Source organism: Falco rusticolus, chromosome 7 (genome assembly GCF_015220075.1).
Source record: "Falco rusticolus isolate bFalRus1 chromosome 7, bFalRus1.pri, whole genome shotgun sequence".
Classification (NCBI taxonomy): domain Eukaryota; kingdom Metazoa; phylum Chordata; class Aves; order Falconiformes; family Falconidae; genus Falco; species Falco rusticolus.
In genome coordinates, this window is record NC_051193.1 from 41,657,819 (window position 1) to 41,677,230 (window position 19,412).

Consider the following 19,412-nt stretch of genomic DNA (forward strand, 5'->3'; position numbering starts at 1 on the left):
ATTTTATGTATAAACATCAGTAAAATGAAAACCACTGAAATTTAAGAGTTACTTCTTTTTTCCTGAAGCAAAATCATTCAAAATACATGACTCTAATAGCACCTATGCTAGCTTCAATTTTGAAAAGGGGAGGCAAGGACTACAAGGGATAAATAAAATCCTTCATGAACTGCTCCAGATTGATCAAAAAGGTGTACACATTGAGAAGTGATCTGTGCCAGAGCAAGAACAACCTCAAAGGGAAAACAAAAGGATTTAATGTGGTGCTTGTACTCCCACAGTACAAATATTCATAATCCTTTTCCTAAAGCACAGTGAGAAATGAGAATCTGGCCTTCAGCTAGTACATGCGCCCAAGGTGTGCAAAGCAGTCAACTGAACAAAGCTGTCAGATTAAATAAAGGCTTTGACCAGACCAAAGAACCCCGGAGAGAAACTTCTAAAAGGTGATACAACTCACCCACTAGGTATCATATAAACTTCTGTTTACATGTTAATAGTCTGAGGTGAAGATAATGCTAGCTGAATTCAAGAACTATGAATGCTTCATCCTTAGGGGCCAAGTAAAAGCAATGCTTAGCTTTTGAGACTAAGTGATGGAATTATCAAATTAGATATCTTTTTGAAGCTGCCAAAAACTACTGTATCCGAAGCCACAGGCTCAGGGCAAGTCATTACAATGAAGTTTACAGGGGAAAACCACTCTTTGACCTCTGTTTCATTACCTACACTTTGAAGCACGGAAGCCAATTACACTATCTGAGTATACAAATGAACCAGATTTAGTTGTGATCACAAAATTATTAAGCCATAATTGAGTTTTAGTGTCTGAAGTTTGAAAAACTGTTACCATTCTACTTTGAGCAACTGACCTGGGTGCTTCCCATTTTTGTGTATTAATATCAATCTACACGGTGTCGAACTATGCCACCTTCTGGCTTTTCAAATGCTATTTCAAATGCCTGTCAGTTGCCTTGACAGCATAACAACCAGTAAAACAAGGTCACTGGCAGCCCCGTCAGCATATCCTCCATCCAGTTTATGTGGAACTACGGATTCCACATGGGTTCTAAAATATTGAATAACAGAATTATACAAGATACTATACTCAGACCTCTGAAAATAATACTCAGTTGCAGAAGACTTCTCTCCAGCCATCTGTTACGATTCATTCAAGCAGCACGCAGCCTGATTCTCTATGATTTCTTCTGAAATGACCACTTTCCTATCATACCTTGTAACACCAAAGTTACTCTATCTAAAGCAAGTATAAACTAAAATATTCTGTTGGGAGGGAAGGTATTATTGAAGATTTGCTTTTAAAAAAAATCACAAAATTCAGAAGATATATGGGAAAGATCCTATAAGGTCATCCCTAAAGCTGACAGACGCACAAATAAAGGGAAACGAGCCTTCCTCAGCTTGTGGAGCAGACCTGAACTAACCCTCATCTGTTTGGGTACTCAGTCACACGTGTCATGGAACAAGACCTCCAGCTGTGCTACTTCCTCACATATTCACCAGGTGCATATCCAGCACCTGGGCAATTATGAGTACTGGTAATTTAGCTACACTCATCAGCAGGATATAATGAATGTCCAGAAAAATACTGTTAACTCCCTTCATTAACTGGACAATCTTTTGTCAGAATGGAGCCAATAGCTTGTAGCTTTCCTCCCTGTTACCACTTTTTGAGGCATTCAGCTGGTCTGTTCCTCACATGCTGTCTTCTTGAGTACAGGCTCCAACTAAAGATGATCAGTGAAAGAAAGGGAAGATATATCAAATTCAGAACTTTTCCAGCATTAATAAAAAGGAAGAAGAATCTCAACCTCTGCCTGCAATACACCTTGACAACCAGAAAAAAAATGAAAAGAACATTACAATGAAGGAAAACAAGCTGAATAAGATACTTTTTTTAAAAACCAAAACTAAGAGATGGAGTTTGATTCACTCAGTACTTACACCAGGCATAGAGGCAATCATCTGTTTATGCAAGATTGTAGACTCAGCTAGTTTTGTTCCAGCATCTGCACAAACAAACTAAGAAGAAATTAAAGAAAAGTTATTTTTTCATTATTTTTGGAAGAACCTGAAGACATTAATAGTTTATTCATGACTTTATTAAAATCACTTCAGATCTCTTCTTGCTTTTATTCATGGTAATTTGCCTTTAGAGCTCTCTTTCTTTATAAACAACCTACTTAACACACCATTATAAATGAGCTAATTTTAATGAAAAAACATATGACTTTAATGTCCTTAATTAACACATATATGCTGTGCAGAAGCAATTTGAAGAATATTATATAATAAATCAGCCTTTCTTTATGAGTAAAAATATACATCTTTGCTATTCCTTGCATATATCAAATGTTACTCTTTCATTACAGAGTAAATCATGACAGTGGATGGCAAGGCAGCACGCCATTCTTCACTGTGACATTACAATACTGTCACTGAAGTTCTACAATGATGAATTATATGAACAATATTGAAGTTGAGAACATCCTGGTATAGTGTGGTATAACTTCTGCATAACACAGACCACAAGGCTACAAAAATGGAAGCTGTTTCTGAGAGGTCAGTATCATCCTGTTACAGTAGAATCTTTCTAATTGGTTTTCTTATGCTTTTACTTTCCTTGCCTTTTTTTTTTTCTTATCTCCAGATCCCTTGACCCAAAATCTCTGATGTATATATCATTCATATGTTAGACCTGCTAATACTGTTATTTGATTATCATAAGCTTCATTCACGCATTGGACATCTTGGAAATGATTTGCTTGTTCCTAAACTTGTTGTCCTAATACTGTATTTGCACTTGAGAAATTTCTGTCCATAGTGATGCAATGCAACATTCCAAGAAACAGCAGAGAGAAAAGAAGTTAGACTAACATCTGAGCCTTAATCTTCTTTCTTGAAAATTAACATCATGGTACCTTCACAAATTGAGACAGATACTGACTACACAATATATTTTACAGTTGTCTGATGAATGTGTGTTAGCAGTACTCTCAATGACTGACCGCTCTTGAAAATATTTCCAAATATTCTTTACAGACCTAGAATTTACTCTCACACTTCCACACACTTTACCTTCCAATGACAGACTTAATCTGAACTCAGACTGTCTACCAAGACTACTTAACCTATGTTTTGATGAAGAGTGTCTGTTCTCTGGGATAAATACCAGAAAGACATACCTGAGTTTAGATTAGTAATCTAATCAAGTATCCTCAAAAACAGGCCTGGCTTCAGTTGATTCTTCTTCTGGTTAGAATTTATTTTACACCAGAATAAGTCAAATGGAAAGAAAACAGTAATCTAACTCATATTTCAGTTGAGAAGGCCTGGTGCCTGGGTTATGGGCTGTATCAATCCAGTAAAGGCAGTTCAGTCTTACTTCACACAGCAGCCATGACTCCACTTCTCTTTTAAAAGAAAGGCCATCAATGGACTTAGGCAAATAGATGACAGATTTTCTACTACTGCACCCTATCTCAGAAAGAGCAATGTTGACACTGGGTCTGCTGGACAACAGATATGTTGTTTTCCTGTATGAAGGATTTCTCACTCAACCATTTGTGTGTAGTTTAGGGTTCCCTTGTACGACATCAGATGCAAAAAAGGACCATAATACCCTGAAATATCTGGCTCAGTGTATATATAGCATCCAACAGTGAGTTCAGTGCACTGCTACAAACATTGTACAGCACTCAACATATAAGTCAACCAAAAAACCTTGCCAAAGACAAACGTAATTTATTTCAGGCAACATTTTCTCTTAAGAGCAATAATAAGAAGCCGCAGTTCAAGCAAGCTCTACTGGCCTTCCATAAGCTTTCTACATCGGCACAGAGGAGTTTAAAATTAATATCTGTTATATAACCCAATCTGACAAAGTCTAATCCATGTCTAACAAAAAATTAGGCCTTGTTTAGTTTATCTTTCTCATTATCAGACTGCCAGTTCCAAGGATCCTTCCAAAAGTTGCAATGCAGTCAAAAGAGGATGGGGAAACCAAACTCAAAATGAAAAATTTCTTACATTTCCAGTCCAATTCACTGTCACTTATGTTGTCTCCCTCTACAAATACTATAATATATTAAGACATCACTGGCAAGAGATTTAATGCCATATGTAAAGAAGAAAGGAAAGAAAAATACCCCCATCCTGCAATAAGACGAAAAACAGGGCAAATAATTGCCATGCTTTTTATTAGCATTGTCTGTTAAGATACAGCTGCAAAATCATTTCTAAATGGGAGTGTCTGCTGACAGGAGTGAATTACCTATATACCATAATCATCTGTATTACACCTCCATTCATAACCAGATTTTTAAAATCTATCAGATCTGGCCACCATGGAGCTAATTTTCTCCACAGCAGCCCCCACAGTGCCGTGCTTGTACTGGTAGCTAGAAGGGTGGTGATAACACACCAGAGTTTTGGCCACTGCTGAGCAGTGCTTGCATGGCATCAAGGCCATCTCCCCCACCTTCCCCTCCAACCCCCACCAGTAGGCTGGGGGTGGGCAAGATCTTAGGAGAGGACACAGCCAGGACAGCTGACCCAAAGGGACCAGTGGGATAGTCCACACCATATGACGTCTGACCAGCTGTAAAAGCTAAGAGAAAGGAGAAGGAAGGGAGGACATCCATTATTTACAACAGTTGTTTTCCAGAGCAACCATTATGCATACTGAAGCCCTGCTTCCTGGGAAGTGGCTGAACATCATCTGCTGATGGGAAGTAAAGAATAACTTTTGTTTTCCTTGCTTCCGTGTGCAGCTTTGTCATTGCTTTATTAAACTGCCTCCACCTTGATCTATGAGGGGTTTTTTCCATCCTATTTTCTCCCCTCTATGCTCTGCTAAGAAGAGGAGTGATAGAGCGGCTTGGTGGGCACCTGGCACCCAGTCAAGGTCAAACCACCACATTAAAATATATATTCTTATAAATGTATTATATGTAACTTTAAATCCTTCCATTCAGTAATTAGTAGATCAGATCTTCACAGAAACACAAGTGGAACCACTAGACATACACTGATTTACATTAGCTGAAGATCTGGCCTAAAAAAGGAGCCATCTAAACAAAACAGATCAGATATACTGAACCTTAGAGCCTAGCTGAACAAGCAAATCTTAATGAGACACTAATATAATTTTAAGTAATGGAAATCCTGAAGATGTGTGCTGGTGAAATGTGAGCAGGAGAAAAATCCTGGGAAACAAAATGCTGGGTGAAGCAGCAGTTCCTATGGAAACCCATGGAACAGCAGCACGTACTTGATGGCTTTCATGTGCTAGGACAAATCAAGGAGACAGCCTTTCCGTACCCTTTATCATTCAGGACATATGTGCAATAATGGGGGTGATCTGGTTAAAATTCTCATTCTTTGTAAAGTGCGATAAAGTTAAGTCTCATCTTAGCACTGATGTCACCAGTGACACTGACGGCACTATGTAATCTGGATGCATGCGGGTGTCAAATGTACATTCCTAGGAATTCCTTTGTTAGCCAGCCTACGACTGATCTATCATTAAATTAAAGGGCTCCTAGCTCCTTTATTATCTCGAACATTTTGACTGTGTTCTGTGTGCACTGTCTGTATAGAATCTTGTATACAGGCTAACATGTCCGTGGAGACATGACTGTCCTGGAAATTAAAACCATTTCCGTTTAGTGCTGTATTAACCGTGCTATAGCTTCATGGATTCAAAACGATGCAATCTGAATCAATATTGTAGTAGCTTTGTGTGGTAAAGAGGTGAACCAATCCCTTCATTCTATTAATGACAGCAAAGAAAATAAAAATAAGCAGAAAGATATGGGGTTTTTTACTACTAGGTTTCTTAAATTACAATGCTGCTTAAGATGGGCTTAATGGTTATTGCAGTATTTAAATTCAAAAGGCTGTTGAATGATTCAGACCACATACTACCAAGGGCTGCCAATTTACACAATCAATGGGAGAAGTAGTCATCATGCCTCCAGTAGGCATCGATAGCAGATGGTCTGAATACAACCCCTATTCTTTACCATTGACTGCATAAAAACAGAAGCTGGCTGCTTTGGATAGCAGGAAATATGAATCACTTCATCAGCCTCTGAAAGAGAGACATCATAAAAGACATTTATATCCACATTAGGTGCTGTTAAGGTATGAATACATCCCAAAGTGAATACAGCGTATGGGAACAATGCTAGGAGGAAAACCAAGCAATTATCATTTTATCTTTATGAGATGATGTAAGAGAGAATTTTGCTTACTGTGTCTATCAGGCAATTGGCTCAATGTGAAGGACAAGTGTTTACCAGCTAAATCCCACTGCCAAAACTCATCTGGCATGTTCGCATTCTCAAATGAAGAGTTCAGGATTGACTAGACTGTGGGACTGTCACCCTTTGGGGCAGCCATGGGACTAAGTTATACAATGGAGCTAGGCAGAAAAATTGATTTTGTAATAAAAATAAAATTCAGTTCAATTCAACAAACAGTGATGCACATGGTATCAATCTGCATCACCAGCTGTAAGCCAGAAAAGAGGCTGGTGGTTTTTGTCGATGGTCTTGACTGCAACCAAAAAAAGAAGTATTCTGGGCTTTAAAAAAAAAATTTTAAAAAGAATGCTAATTTCAGCTTTTTAGACTAAATTTTTTTTACTATCAAAATAAAGACCCTGAAGTGTTATTCTTCCCCACGCCAACTTCTTCCCCTAACACTGATGGCATTGTAATTGTTTTCAGAGTTATCCTAACTGCTATATAATTTCACCTGTCAGTATTATTTCTCTGTCAACTGGCAACCACTTATTTACTATGAGTAATGTACCAGTGCTCAAAAGAAAGCGAGCCCATAGTAAGCTATATGAACCTTTGACACTTTGACACCATAATGAGAGGGGAAAGAGTGAATGGAGCTGTGATGCTGGGAGCATTATGAATGGTCTACATAACAAACATCTTGCTTGAACCTTATGGAGTGCTGTTGTGCTGGTCCCCTGTCATTTATAGTTACTAAACATATGTAATGGTTAGATCATTGTAAACAATGAAAGCCCGCTACCTGCAATTAAAACTGATGGACTTCAGTAAACTGTTTTTCAAGGACAGGCTTGAAACAGTGCCAGACAGTGCCACACTTGGCATGTTGGAGGCAGAAAGATTTTTCACAAGTTTGTATCTTACTCAGATTCTCCTATGAAAAAGCTAGCTTAACTCCTACCTCAGCAATTCACAGAATGAAAGGAACAGAAATACTGTCTATGTATTCTTTGCTGGAAAATTCCATGTTTAGAGAGAATGGTCTGCAGGGACTGGTGACAGCTTACTGCCTGCCTAAATAGACAGAAACTGAGTTCTGGCCCATGATCAGCTAGCACCTCCTTCCCACACAAACTGCTCACCGGTTTCGGAGCTATGATATGAAGACAAGCACCTGGGGCAGCCTGGGACATGGTATGAAGCTCAATGGACTCGATACTTATGGGTCCCTTCCAACTCAGGATATATTCTATGATCCTCAATACATCAGCAATGATGCACAGGTCATTATCACCTTGGGAAATGTGGATTCCCAGTTTAGTTTCATAAATTTTAGTATGGGAGTCTAAAGGTATGCACCTATGGTTACAAGTGTAACTGGATTTTGATTCAAAAAATTCTTGCTTCCCCTGACATTGCTGGTACTTTCTGCAACCATGTTGGATTCGCCTCCACCCCCCATCCCCACCCCACCCTGAATTTGGGCTGAGACAGGATCGGTATGAAAATTACATAAGAGTCTCCTGTACCTGCACCAACAGCAGCAGATTCATGTCTGGTAAGGGTGACTTTAACTTGAGTGCCTGCAGTAACTCCAATATGACACTGCGCGTCAAGTAGAATTTGTCCCTTTCCTATAACAGGAAAACAGAGAATTATGAATGTCCTGAAATTCACTGACACCCACTAGTAAACCATAAAGATACTTTTTATCTAAGTTTGAGAATAAAAAAGTTACAACAGTGTACTGGTTTCTCCTGTCTTGAAAAAAGTAGACATCATTCGTCATTTATGTAATCCTACAGACTTGATTGAACAGACATTAATGAGGGTGATTCTCTTTTGACTTTGTATCAGGCACTATATCCAATATTTCAATATTATGCCTGTGAAATATAGACAGATGTTATAAAAGAGTTATAAAGTTTAGGCGTGCAGTGTAGTTTTCACTACGTAGGTCCATATAAAGGGAAAAGGGGAAAGCAGTTAAGGATTGACACAGGAGAACAAAACTGGCAATAGTATTTAGCATTATTCTTTCATTAAACCTGTCAGAACAGGTCTACATTTTACCATACTTTTTTTTCTGTTGTCACTCCCCTTAAAATAAGGGTGCTTGCACTAAGACAGCTTGTGCAAGTATTATTAAAGTAGCAGTACTTTTCCACTCACACAATAAAAACCATCTTGGCTACAGCTGCTACAACAGAAACATTTTAAAACACAGGGGAAAACCAGCCAATGGAGATTAGAACACAGAAGCCTAAGAATAGAGCTGTAGAGCTGAGACAGCAAGGAGGTACCAGAGATAAGACGAGCCTGTTACACATCTTACTTTGACATTCTCTGACTTTGGATGATAAGATAAAAATGTGGAACAAAAAGTCAAGAATTTTGATCAGCAGGAAGACGTACACTTTCAAATGACCATTAGAGATGAAATAATGTTGTCTAAATAAGATAGCATATCCAAAGTGTGCTTAAGATTTAAAGCCTAGTATCGTCCATCTTGTAAATCTCAGGCACTTGACTGCTCACTTAACTTAAATGTGTGGAACATTTCACTCAGCCAGGGCCTCTGTTCCTCTATGACATCTATAAAATGGGATAATAAAGTTTGCCTCTTCCTCAGAGAAGTCTTGGGAGGTTTAGTTAGTGAGGGTCAGTTTGAAGGCCACATCCAGCTGAACACAGTAGCAAGTGCAGCTACAAAGGAATGAGTTGGAGGCGATGAATAGCTGGAAGTGAGAGTAAGCTTTGGTTGCAGCAGTCCAAGAAGCCAGTCACCAGCATTCCTCCTCAGAAAGCTAAGGTCACCACGTTGTATCTGCCCAGCATACTGCCGAACAAAGCTTACAGCAACACTGTGTCTCCCACAACACCCACATACCTTTTAATGAAAACAGATTTTAAATATCAGCCCCTGATTTGGGAAAAGGTGCCAAAACAACAGAATGGTATGTCTTTCACGGATGTTATGATGACAGCCTGTGAATCAAGAGAACTTACTTCAAGCTCCTAGTTTGATCTTCAATTACATGGAATGTAAGGACAGATAACACATTTACCTGATGGAATCAGCTCCAAACTGCAGCGGTCCTTGTGTGACTACATTGCTGCAGTCTAGACAGCTAAACTCACAGGAAGCTAACACTTCAAAATTAAACTTAAAACAATAAATAAATCATTCCCTTATGGGAGCAGCAAACATTGGACCAGTTCAGCTGTATTATGAAACCATTATCTGAGGGTAGAAGTGCTCAAAAGTCACACATCCCACATGTGTGAGTGGTGCTCTGGTAAGAATAACACAATATAAGAATATCCAGGAGAGGTCAGACCAGAACAAATGTCCTCAGTAACTTATCTCCAACAAGGCCAGATGCAAAAGGAAGAATAAAAACAAGGCAAGCATGTATAACTCCACTACTGCTCTCCTAGCCACCATTTTCAGCTCAGGCAACTTCTGAGCTCAGAATGGTTTCTGTGTAATTCATATCTCTCAGTGGATTTCTTTTCCATGTATGTGTCCATTGACATCCTGGATGCATGTCAACTTTCAGTACCCATAGTACTTGGCAAGGACTCACACACTGTTGAAGAACCACTCCCCTTTACTTGCTTTGCCACTGGTTCCTACAGTCTCGCTATGTTCTTGTTCTGGAAAGGCAAGAAATTACCCATCCCTGCCTGGGTCACTTGTGACCTCTCTCACATTCCCATCAGTTGTTTCAGACTGAAGAGCCCTAACTTAGTTGCTCTGTATGTGGAACTCATCCCACTATTTGATCATTCTTGTTACCATTATCTGAACTGTCTCCAATTCTACTATATTCTGACTGGGAATGTGGAACCAGAACAGAGCACAATAGTCAAGGTGCAAACAGACCCTGATTACTTGGCTAGAATTCACCCACAAGAGTGAACCTTCCTGTAGAGGAATGAAGGTGGGTCAGTTATCATTGACAACATACAGCTGTGGGCTGGCTTCAGGGGCGGTGGGTTGGCTGATGTAGATAAGGGGCAGCTGTGGCTGGTTCTGTTCAGTGGTGGGGCAGCCAATGGAGAGAGAGCAGCTGAGGAAGAAGCAGAGAGAACATGCACCCTGGGTGAGAAGGCAGCAGAGGGACTGGCATGAAGAGTATGTTGGTATGAGATGGCAAAAGTCCTTGTTGCAGCTTGATAGTTTGGAGAGTGCTGTGACAATTGTTGACCCGTGTGAGGCCCTTCAGATTATGAGACTGAGTGTAATGAGCAGCGACAGCGGTGATGGCTGTGCTGGGGGACATCTGAAGTTTTGAACAGTGACGGCGGTGCCCAATGTAGCAGAGACAGGCAGGGATAGCCTGCGATCCAGATCATGTTGAGATAGGTGGGAAGAGCCTGGGGATCCAGATCAGATACCGGTAGAGGTGAGCCGTTGGGATCAAAGAGAAGGAAGCCTGACTGCCGTGGAGTTAAAGAGACTGAGGGTAACGGGTGATAGCGGTGAAGTACACGGCCAGACGTGGCAGCAGCCTGCAGCAGCAGCAGGTCCAGAGCAGGTCTGGCCAGACAGTGGTGATGGCTGTGCTGGGGGAAGGCGTGGGAGCGGCGTGGTGCCACAAGCGGCTCCTGCCATTGCTGCTGCTGCTCGGCCTGGTGGTATTCTTGCCAGTGTTTATGTGCTCATTGAAGGTGTCTCCAGTCGTAGAAGAAATGAGCGACCACAAGGATGTTGAGAATCTTGTTGGAACACTGAGTAATGTATTAGTGCTGTATTCTAGATCTGCTGCTGTTGAAAGCTCATTCAGGTTACTGTCCAGTGTGACCCAAGAGGTGAAAGGATGAGGTACTATAAGTTCATCAGAACCCCACTCTGAAGAAAACAAAATCCCAGATTTCAAGAAAGCAGATGAGAAGAGAGGTGATCACCTTGCAGAAGCTGAAAAGCTCAATATAAAATTGAAGAAGGGATATGTGTATAAGTTCAGGGACAAGTTGTCTGGACTGTATGAAAAGTTCTTGTGAAAAAGTTGTGATGATTGTTAAATACATAAGGCATGAAATGTTAAGAAGAAAAAAAGAGTTCAAGGACAAGTTATCCAGACTGTAAGAAAAGTTTATTTGTAAAAAGTTTGTGATGATTGGTAAAAACATGAGGTATGAATTGTTAAAAAGGAGAAAGAGAAAAAAAAAGAAAAAAAGATAAAGGGGGGAATTGTAGAGGAATGAAGGTGGGTTAATTATCATTGATAATATACAGCTGGCTTCAGGGGTGGTGGGTTGGCTGATGTAGATAAGGGGCAGCTGTGGCTGGTTCTGTTCAGTGGTGGGGCAGCCAATGGAGAGAGAGCAGCCGAGGAAGAGAGAGGAGGAAGAAGCAGAGAAGAGAGAACACATGCCCTGGGTGAGGAGAGATGAGGAGAAGGCAGCAAAGGGACTGGCATGAAGAGTATGCTGGTATGAGATGGTAAAAGACCTTGTTGCAGCTTGATAGTTTGGAGAGTGCTGCGACACCTTCCAACTGTCATATGCTTTCACAGTCTTAAGACACACATAATGCAGTTCCATGCTCAGACAGCTGACAACCACATCCTGCAAAACACTGGACAGAAGTTCCTATTAGTAACTCACTACAGCAGCCTGCACATACTGGGAAAGAAGAGAGGTAAAATTCTTTCAGAAGCATTCAGCTATTTTACAGATTAACACCTATGCTACCCAGGACGTAATTAGACCATACTGGATTGCTCTGTCAGAACACGGGGAAGGAAACATAACCTTCATGAATCCCAGCTTTCCTTGGCTCTAAGGATAATACAACACTGAGCTACCCTCTTTGTTAAAGAAGTGTCCTGTCTCACAATCTAAACTCTTAATGTTTAAGTACATGCAATGCAGAGGGGAGAAGCAAAATCAAGCAAAATGTTTTTTTGGCATCTGACCTCTTGCTTCCTGCACTGTAAATCAAGAGTGATGGCACTGAAGTCAATAGCCCAGAGTACCCTTCCTCTTGAAGTCTACTTATTCTTGTCATTCTGCTGGTGATAAATATGTATAAACTGTGTTTATACATATTTAAGAACTTTATACTCTGCCACAACACTGTGAATGGGTACTAGTTCCATGAGAATGAAGTCCAGGGGAGTCACATGTGTAAACCTGGCACCAAAGAGTCAAGAATACAACCTCTTTAGCCTCTGTTCAACTAAATTAACCCTCTCAAGTGTCTACATCTCTATAAAAAAATGCCTTGCAACCTCCAAACTGTGACTTGCCAGAGGTCTATGTGTAGAGCGTGAAACTACTAAATAAGTAATTTAGTAATAAGAATAGTATATTTGGTTCTTCAATGCAGTGGTATGTGATCCTGCAAGTAAGCCAGTATAAAGCAAAATTCTTTATTTTATCTCTGCTGCTACTACAGTAGAGTAGTAGCAAATCACAAATACTGAAGAACAGCCACTTCAATATTCTTTAAAGAAATTAAATAGCAAAATCATGTCATGTCCAATGCAGTGGCATTCTGATTTACTTAATAAGGGTCAACAGAATGCTAGTCAAAGGTTAAGTTTAGGTTCAAGCTGTAAGAGACAGCAAAGCCAAAAAGTGTCCATTTCTGACCTTAAGATACTTGAAAGTAAAGATTACTACAATCCACAGAAGAGATGATGCTACTCTCAACTGAGAGTTCTAAAGGTGCTGAGAAAAATCAAATTACTGACCTGGAACAGAAACTCAGACAAGGAAATATCAGACTGATGTGAGTCTTCAGGCTCCAAGACAAGAGAAACTGAGATATTCCTGCCACAGGATATTAGGAAAATTTTGGAGATAAAATAAGATTTGGAGTGGTTGTACAGCATGACCTCTACAAAGTGCATGTCAGAGTAGCTTGGTCTTTGAAAACACAAGGATCCTCCACTGCTTAGCTGAAAGCTGGTGGTTTGTTCCAGCCAGCACATTCAAAGTTGCAAAACAAGTAATTAAATCTGAATAGTTTCAATGGTTACAAATTATTTTCCTTCTGGAGTTCACTTCTATGTGGTATTCTATCACAAACAACGCTCTTACTTGGCTACAGTGATTTCCACTGTAGAGAAACACAGACATCACAATGGATATTCTTTCCTAACAGCAGTCATCAATTTGATATTTCTAATGCAAAACCATTATAAGCTTTCAGAAATAACAAAGATAATGTAGTGTGGAGTTCCACTAAATTAAGCATTTTGTGGCTATGAATTGCAGACCATTCACTAATGATTCCATTTCTGAGTCACCAGGTTGTATTAAACTAAATCAAGTAGGAGATTTTACCAAGCACTATAATCCAAGCTTCCTGTGTGCAATTAAGTATGCAATATATTAACAGAACATTGAACCAGGAAGCAAGCAAGAAACGCATGATACCAGGGGCTTAATAAATTTTTTTTTGAAATAACCAAAACTGTAGAGCATGAGGGAAGTAAAACTGTTTTATTTCTGTATTTCACAATTTGCTTTAGCAGGCATATGTGAAATAGTCTTATCAGACCATGAATGCAAGAGGAGTATTTTTGCTTCAGTTTTAAATGGCACATTTTTTGTTTCAATGAAAAAAAAAAAAAAACATGTTGGACTTTATTTTTCTCACTTTGCCTTGCCCAAAGCCTTAACTATAGATCTGGTAGCATTTGCTTGCTGTAATTAAACATACTGTTAGTTTCTATTTAATGCTTCAAACTATTACATCCAGTAAAAGTTTTACTTATTTTCTTGTGGTGCAGTTTTTGTGCTAGAGTTTCGTTGCTTTTATCATTTCTTCTTCACTGTTTGTCCAGCGATACTTTGTCTTACCAAGACTGAAGCAACACATGTTCCAGTTGTCCATTATCAATATAGAAAATCATGTAGCTACTTATGAGAGAATGTTTCCTGATGATTAATTACTGTTTTGACAATGTACTGAGGATGGAAAACTGTGCACTTTAGCAGTTGAAGCAACATTCTTGTTCAGTACCTTAACAATCTACATAATGGAGCATACAGGGCCTGAGTGAAAGGTCTGATTGGTTTTTGTAGATTTTGTTGTTTAACTTCTCACCAATAGCTACAAAATGAACTTGAGTGTTAACTGAGTGTTATTTGTACACACAGCTTTCACCCAGAAATCTTACACATTTTTTAAAGGTACACACATACTTACTCTCTTTTCTACGCAGCTTACAGCCATGCACACTGAAGTGAGATACCTAATACAGGATGAAAGAGGATCTAATCTGGGAAGCTCCTGACTTGGAGTCTTCCACTTCACTTAGCTATCTGTTGCCCTCCCTAACAGCTGTGCTCTCAAAGGCATTACCAGAAATATTTAAGCTTTTACTGCACAAGTTATGTGGCTAAACTTGTGCACTAGGAAAGATATGACTGTATAGACATTTCAAGTCACGCATGAATACCAGGCATCATCTCTTCAAGAGAAAAAAAATTCCAGGTCATGAAAACACACCAAAATACTTTTCTAAGTAATGTTTTCGGCAGGTTCCCTTTATCTGTGTCTATAGTGTAAATGTGAAACTCAGTAATAATAAAAGGCACTGAATCAAAATCACTTGATTAGCCAAACTACATTAAAACTGTTGACACACCTGAAACCTGACACTGATTTAATCTTAACTTACAAACATATTACTTGAGGGAAGTAGGACTTTGTCTGTCCTATTTCCGTTATCCCTAGAAGTAGACATAGTCTTATTTTTACCTTAGTGAAGGCTCGGTAGCACAAACCACACAGTTCCACCAGGTAGGCCAGAGTGAAGACAGCATTCTGAATTACAAAGCTTAGTAACTTTGAAAAAGGCTCCAGAAGACTCTGCAATGACATGATTTAGAGAAATCAGTAACCTGTCGCTCAGCAAAACAAAATGCATTCGACTCTGAAAGCCTGAAAGGAACAGCTTTATTTTTATCTCAGAGGCTGTCTTGCTGGGATTTACACTGTTGCACTCAATGGCTATTCTATCTAGCATTTGCCTTCATGCTCGTATGAGAAATTAGAAGCAAAACATCAGAAAATAGTTTCCCCTCTGACACAGTGTTTACAAGATATAAGAGATTCTATTGTGTTTATGCAGAAAAACCTCACTGACCTCAGTGGAATTGTACTGCAGAACTTCTAAGGAAGTTCATTACTATTTTTATTATTTTTTCAAAAGAAAAGAGGAGGAAGAAAAAAGGGAAAAAAGAGACTATCAAATCTTTAAGAAGATATAAATTCACACCCACACAGGAACGTAATCTCACCCACACTTTACTGTAACCTAGATTCGTAAGCTCTTTTCATACTCCAAAGGGTGTCGGACTGCACAATTTTATGCTTATATAGAATACTTTCCTAGCTAGGGGATAACACCACATTCATAGAACGGCACAGGCTGGCTAAATCTGAGGCAACAGTTTTCTCTTCTTGGAACTTACCCTGGTGGCACTAGTGGTAGATATCTTCAACAAGCAAATCATGATTCTTAAACTAGAATCTAAAGAACACTGTGAACATATTTCAAGGCAGGAAAGAAAAGAAAAGAAAAAAAGAAAAAAAGAAAAAACCCAGAGTTAGTACCTTTCTGTACATGTCTTGCTTTTAGTGGTAGCAGCTAAGAAGAAGTTATAGGTGACGTCTAAAAAATGATCCCTGATGATTGACCTTTACTTTGCCAAAACTCGCTTATTTCTGAATACACAATCATACTCCTTCAGTGGTAACACACTACAGCATAGGCCTTGAGATCAGAAAATTTCACTAAAGGGCTAGTTTAGAAAAGTCAACTTTATACCTTTTATGACAAAAATTTCCTAGAAATATATTTTCACTGTAATAAAACTGGTTTGGAGGAAAAAAAAAAGAGAGCGGACAAAAAAGAGTGAGTTAGCAGGATGTACACACCATCTACCTCATTTTATATTTCTGTGGTTGCCCTGGGCTATGAAGTTTTCCCTCACAACCCAAGACAGGGCTGCAATGAGTATCCCATAACATCACAAAGCCGCCTGGCAATAGCTGCTCCAGGTGCCCCTCTAAAGTCATTCCTTATGGTATAATTGACTTTTCCCCTGAGTAAATCACACAGGTGGCAGCAGTGAATGGGACTTTTCAAGGTCTATCTGCTGTCTTGCCTCTTCCCTGCTGTAAACATCTAGAACAGCCAAGAGTCATTTATGACCCTAGAGGAAAGAACAGGAGATGGAAAATTCAGGAGCAAGCCTCCCATGAATAAAAGGGAAAAAAGGTAAACACTCCATCTAAACGTTCCGTGAATGGCAGACATGCAGCTGGAACTATTAAGATTCAATGTATTTCTCTATTTATTTCAATTAGATGAGATACAACAGATTGGGGTGGCTAGTACGCAAAGGGAATGGCTATTGCCTGTTTGGCTTAGTAAGTGTTGCAGGATAGTGCCTCAATTTACCAAAGCCTAAAGAGGTTTCAAGATCTGACTATTGCATAGTAGTGCCAAGGAATTTACTATTATTCATGTAATTTGGTGGTGACAGCCAATTTAAAAGACAATGTTATAAGTCACAAAGTTAGATCTTGGATTCCTCAGCTCAGGCTGAGCAACACTGCTTTGCACAGAAGAAATTTCCACTGGGCTCATACAAGCCATAGGAAATAAAGTCAGAATAAAGGCATCAGAATAAGGGCATCAGAATCCCATGTTTACTGGAAAGACTCAGAATAAGTTTTTGCTGTGTTTACTGAAAAGACATCTGGAAATACACACATTAGGAGATAAGATTAGGAGGAGGACTCAGAAATCAGAGCCCAGTTCTTCTAGATTCAGTTTCTGCAACTATATTCTGATTACAGCCAGAACTACAACCTGGTCAGCCAAACAGGCTAGGCTCAGTTCCCAGTAGTCTCAGTTCTCTCTGCCTGTCTGACTATTGTGTACTTTTAGCAAATTAATTAGGTGGTGTTGCTCTCCTCGGGAGTTTTATTTTCTTTTAATAGTTAAAACAAGATGGATTTTCATTGCCAAAATGCTGATTCTCTCAAATGCAGTATTCTAATCCGACAAAGACAGGGCATAGAAAGTACAGATGAAAAAAGCCAACAAAGAGGTGAAGAGTACTCTGGTCAGAGTTTTTATCATTACCCATGGAAAATATAATTAAAGGGATGGATCAGATATACAATAAATCCAGTCCTCTGGAAACATTAGTCAAAACATTAGAAAATATTCATAACAATCCGCTCTGATTTCTCTTTCACAGCTTTCCCACTGTTTGGTATATCCTGACCAATGGCAGTATAGCTCATTTCAGATGTCCATACATCATACCTTAAGCGGCAAAACACAAGGGAGTTTAGTAAGGAAGGTCTGAAACTGATTACTAATTGTGGTCCAGAGGTTGCTGGGTGAATCCATTGGCAAGGCTTCCATAAAGGTAGCAATATTTTCCAAACAGCGTAGCATCGCACCCCCTGCTGGTAAATTCTTTTTGTTGTTTAAACCCTGGGAAACAAAACAAGAACTATAAACAAATGGACATGTGCACAAAAGGGCCCTTAAACAGTATTTGAAATGCTGAGGTTAATTTGTTCAGACAAAATACTACTTACCTCTTCTATAAGGCTACAGATAAAATTTTGTGCCAGCAATTTGAACTGTGTCTGTGACAGTTAAGTCTATTTCAGTTCCTTAAGTATTGACCAAAATATTTCGAGCCAAAAATGTTATAAGTAGAGTCCTAACTCATAACCTCCTTAGACTGGAATAGTAGTAAAAAAAAAAGCTGAACTCATAAAGTATTCATCAGGGGATTGCCCATGTTTTCCTTTGAACAGTTTTCAACAAGATATGTTCATTAATGTTCAGCAGACCATGTATGCTTTTTTGGCTTTTCTACTAGGATCAGGCCTGGAAAGATATAAGCAGTTTTAAAGTGATGTCAGTATCTTTGTATGAAGCAACCACCATGCTCTTGGAAGAGCAGGATACATGCAAGTGACTAGTGCAAGTGGGAGGATAAAAGTTACAGTAGAAACAAGCCAAGAAGGCAGGCAGTGAAAGGCAGGCAATAAATCTTTGGACTATTTAAAGAAAATGCCATCAGATACAGCGGAGAGGGAGAAGCAAAAATGTTCCTGCAAACCGAAAATTGTGCTAGGGGAAGGGATGGCCCACACTACCAATGTGTAGGACAGATCCAGGAGGTGGTCTAAGGAAAAAGAAAAAAAAAAAAAGACACACCAACCTATCAGTGAGAGCAAAACCCACAAGGAAAACTGTGAGGACAGTTTAATCCTGCTTCCAGGAAGGACAAAACAAAACTTTGCATTGCTTTAGGTGACGCAAGTTTGAACTCTTAATGAATGAGGAGAAATTATCTAATATGCTTGATAATGCTAATAAAACTAGCACCATTAACAGACCTGGTAGTCAACATACCTCTAACAGCTGGCTCAGAGCAGCAATGGAGCTCAGCTCACTGAAGTCCATAAGAGACGTGGCCAAGGTCCGTAAAAAGCTTCCATCTGAAATTTGAAAGACATTTTTGCACTGGCTGTCCATACGGAGGTAACTGAAAGGGTCAGAAATGCACTCAGATACCACACATTACCTTTAATATTGCTCTGGAAGAGCTGAGGGAAGATGCCATTGGGAGCCAGCTGATGGAACACACAACGGAGGAACTGCTTGGCCACACCTGCAGCATTTCCAGGGATCATCATACTGAAACGAAGGGAAGGAAAAGGAAGAAGAAAGAAATGCATTCTAGATGAAACACTTCTCGAGGCTGACTACACAGAGAAAATAAAGATGATGCTATTCTTTTTAATTATGGAAGTATTCAATCAAAAGCAGAACTGTCCTGATACCAAAAAAGAGTTCAGCATGTTGATTTTATGACTTCAGCTGGATTACGCAGAGCTGAAAGTTATGTACACATAGCTAAGGTATTTAAGTCCCAATAAATAGCTCACAGTTTTATTTGTGAGTCACCTGAGTCTGAATATAGTCCTGCTCTCTCATCGTGTATTTCAGTGATACCGGATGAGGTTCTTGGCGTTAACATAAAACACATGAAGAACAGGTCAACACACATTATTTATATATTAATTTGCCTCTTGCATTTTCCTTCAAGAGATGAAGTACTTTCTGATCACTC

The 19,412-nt window shown here is 39.4% G+C and overlaps 1 protein-coding gene and 1 long non-coding RNA gene across 15 annotated transcripts in view; one reads left to right on the plus strand and one right to left on the minus strand.

Annotated features, from left to right (window-relative positions):
- The window catches only part of UNC79 (unc-79 homolog, NALCN channel complex subunit), a 118,073-nt gene that overhangs the window by 17,952 nt on the left and 80,709 nt on the right, over positions 1–19,412 (minus strand). For all 8 annotated transcript variants that reach the window (XM_037395493.1, XM_037395500.1, XM_037395496.1 and 5 more), the window contains 7 exons: positions 18,864–18,976; positions 18,692–18,777; positions 17,582–17,755; positions 15,714–15,782; positions 14,998–15,108; positions 7,802–7,906; positions 1,966–2,043 (listed from right to left, as the gene is read on the minus strand). In XM_037395493.1, the coding sequence (XP_037251390.1) occupies positions 1,966–2,043; positions 7,802–7,906; positions 14,998–15,108; positions 15,714–15,782; positions 17,582–17,755; positions 18,692–18,777; positions 18,864–18,976 (736 nt within the window). The remainder of the gene's footprint in view (positions 1–1,965; positions 2,044–7,801; positions 7,907–14,997; positions 15,109–15,713; positions 15,783–17,581; positions 17,756–18,691; positions 18,778–18,863; positions 18,977–19,412) is intronic.
- LOC119151503 overlaps positions 1–19,412 on the plus strand; it is a 78,245-nt gene that overhangs the window by 9,037 nt on the left and 49,796 nt on the right. For all 7 annotated transcript variants that reach the window (XR_005105442.1, XR_005105439.1, XR_005105440.1 and 4 more), the window contains exon 2: positions 2,394–2,583. This is a non-coding gene — a long non-coding RNA (uncharacterized LOC119151503). The remainder of the gene's footprint in view (positions 1–2,393; positions 2,584–19,412) is intronic.